Raw genomic sequence first — 2,904 nt, forward strand, 5'->3', positions numbered from 1 at the left:
CGCTTGGGCTGAGTATCTGTGCGGGTTTATGGCAGAAGAACCCACCAGCGGTGAGGGTGGGGGGTGGCCACTCGGCTCAGGCTGTCCCTCTATTCCCCAGAATGGAGGTGGGCAAACAGTGAGTGCCCCAATTACCAGATACCAAAGAAAAAAAGAAAATCAGAGCAAAGGAAAACTTACAAACTATATTGTACACCTTTGTACCAAGGTTCCCGCGGCGTTTTTCCATGGTGTCTCTGTGGCCCCTATTTCGTCCCCCCACTTGGTCTCACCCAGGATATTGGTGGCTCAGGCCTCTGAGCCCTACCCGGGAGATTCAAAAGTATGCGATTTTTGACGTCAGCTCCAAACTCCACAAGCTATGAGCCTTCAAACCTTTAAAATATTCCTATCTCTGTGATTCCGAGTTTTGGAGCTTTGCCCTGGCTCTGTTTTGCCTAGTATTCTGTGCTATTGCTGACAGAGACCTTCTCTGCACCTCCACCCTAGCCGCCATCAAGTGCCGCCTCTCGCAAAGCTGTTAGCTCTTTTTTACCTAGTAATCAGTACTCCCTTTGCAAGTGATGTGAGAATGGAAACAGCATAAATTCTCAGCATCTTTCTGGACAATGAAGTAATACAAATTAATCCCATTTCAAATTCTGTATAGTAAATTTGAAACTCATTGATTGTGACTTTTGCTAATCTGTTGGAAATCCATGAAATATTTTCTAACAGAAGATGGAATATTGGAAAGCAATAAAGCTGTTACCAGATATAGTAACCTATCTAGGAAGATGATGTGTCATCTTATGGCAATATGACATCAAGTAAAATTGCATCACTTCTGAAGAATATGTCATTTCTAAATAGGACAATAAAAATTAAGTTGTTTTTATGGTTTGTTTATTCAGATTTTTTTGTACATTTTTTCTCCTTGTTATCAGTTTAGAGCTCTGAATTATCTTTACTGTTCAACTCAGTAAAATAAGCAAAACTTCATATTTAAAATAACCTCCAGATACCAAAAAAAAAAAAAAAAAATGTACTTCTAATGTCTCTGTATGAGGTTGTGTTGTTGTTGGTGGTGTTAGGTGCCATCAAGTTGGTCCTGACTCATAGATAGCAGCCTTATCCACAGCAGAGAGAAACATTGCCCAATCCTGGGCCAACCTCACTATTGCTGCCACACTTGAGCCCATTGATGCTGGCACTTTGCCAATCCATGTTGCTTAGGGTCTTCCTCTTTTTTCTCCAAACCTCCACCTGTATGAGGTAAGGTGGACAATATTTCTATATGTTGATTTGAATTATATTTTTCTGACATTAAATTATTCTGAGCACTATTAATTGTGAAAAACTATTAAGTAAATTTAAGACAATCTCCCTTCAAATAAAATAAATTTCTGGTATTAATTGTGGCAAAGTCATCATAGAGAGTATAGATTCATAGACTCAATGAAATCACTTTACATAAAAAAAAGAAATGAAATATATTTTTAAAATAATTATATTAAATATATATTTTGACAAAATTTGTCATTGGAAATGTCCAATACATGTTTTTCATCATGCATACATTACTTAATGTGAGGAAATATTTACCACAGTTAAATATAACTCACAGATTTCATAGAATCAATTTGACGTCAAGTGACTTGAAGTTTTCTTTTGCTTTCCTGGAAGAGCCAAAACCAATTAAAAGTAGGGGATGCTTTTCTCTGGCACCTTAGTTTGTTTTTCTGGTCCAAAGTTTCTTCATGGAATTTTTCATCTCTGCATTTCTCAGAGTGTAGATTAAGGGGTTTAACATAGGTGTGAAAACAGTGTAAAACACAGTCAGGTATTTATCAATGGGTAAGGTGTAAGGAGGTCTCACATACATAAAAATACAGGGGACAAAGAAGAGGACCACCACAGTGATGTGGGAGCCACAGGTGGATAAGGCTTTGTGCCTCCCTTCTTGACTAAGATTCTTCAGGGAGTTCAGGATGACTCCATAGGAGATGAGTAACAGCAAAAAGATGACCACACATATCACTCCATCATTGGCAATCACACTGAGACCAATGACATAGGTGTCTGTACAGGCAAGTTTTAATAATGGGTACATGTCACAGAGGAAGTGGTCAATGATATTGGTACCACAGAAAGGAAGGTTGTAAACAAAGAGAAGTTGAACTCCAGCATGAACAAATCCTCCAAACCAGGCCAACAGCAACAGTAGAACACACACATGTTGATTCATGATGGTCATATAATGCAGAGGTTTGCAGATAGCCACATAGCGGTCATAGGCCATGACTACCAGAAGTAAAATCTCAGCACCACCAAATAAGTGTTCTATAAAAAGCTGGGCCAAGCAACCTTGGAAAGAAATGGTTTTCTTCACATAGAGCAAGTCTACAATCATATTTGGGGTAACTGATGTAGAATAAACAACATCCATAAAAGATAAGTAGCCAAGAAAGAAGTACATAGGGGCATCCAGGGTTGGGCTCATCACCACAGTCACAACAATGAGGAGGTTGCCCACCACTGTCATAATGTAGATGAGCAAGAACACAGCAAACAAGATTTTCTGACCCTGGAGACTCTGAGTGAGCCCTAGGAGGATGAACTCAGTCACATTGTTCCTTGGTTCCATATGCTTTTCTGGGTGTCCTTATTTCAGAATTTAGGAAATTTTACCTGTAAATATAGTGATAACTTTTTTGAGATTTTAAGGTAAATTGTTTATTCATTCAACAAATAAGCATGATTTATTTTGCTCTAGCACTGTCAGCAGTTCAAAACTACCAGTTGTTCCATGGGAGAAAGATGAGGTTTTCTACTCCCATAAAAACATACAGCTTCAGAATTCCTATGCAGGGTAGATATGAGTCAGAACCGACTCCACGGCACATAACCACCACCAGCAGCAGG

General features: G+C 38.9%; 1 protein-coding gene across 1 annotated transcript; it reads right to left on the reverse strand.

Annotated features, from left to right (window-relative positions):
- Positions 1–1,708: 1,708 nt before the first annotated feature.
- LOC102818779 (olfactory receptor 4A47-like) lies at positions 1,709–2,626 on the reverse strand. The gene has a single exon (XM_006865114.1). It carries the CDS (start codon positions 2,624–2,626, stop codon positions 1,709–1,711), a length of 918 nt encoding a protein of 305 aa, XP_006865176.1.
- Between the last annotated feature and the right edge of the window lie 278 nt (positions 2,627–2,904).

This window comes from Chrysochloris asiatica, unplaced genomic scaffold (genome assembly GCF_000296735.1).
Source record: "Chrysochloris asiatica unplaced genomic scaffold, ChrAsi1.0 scaffold00075, whole genome shotgun sequence".
NCBI lineage: Eukaryota > Metazoa > Chordata > Mammalia > Afrosoricida > Chrysochloridae > Chrysochloris > Chrysochloris asiatica.

Coding starts and splice junctions, on each gene's coding strand:
- LOC102818779 (XM_006865114.1), bottom strand. CDS start 2,626: ATGGAACCAAGGAACAATGTGACTGAGTTCATCCTCCTAGGGCTCACT.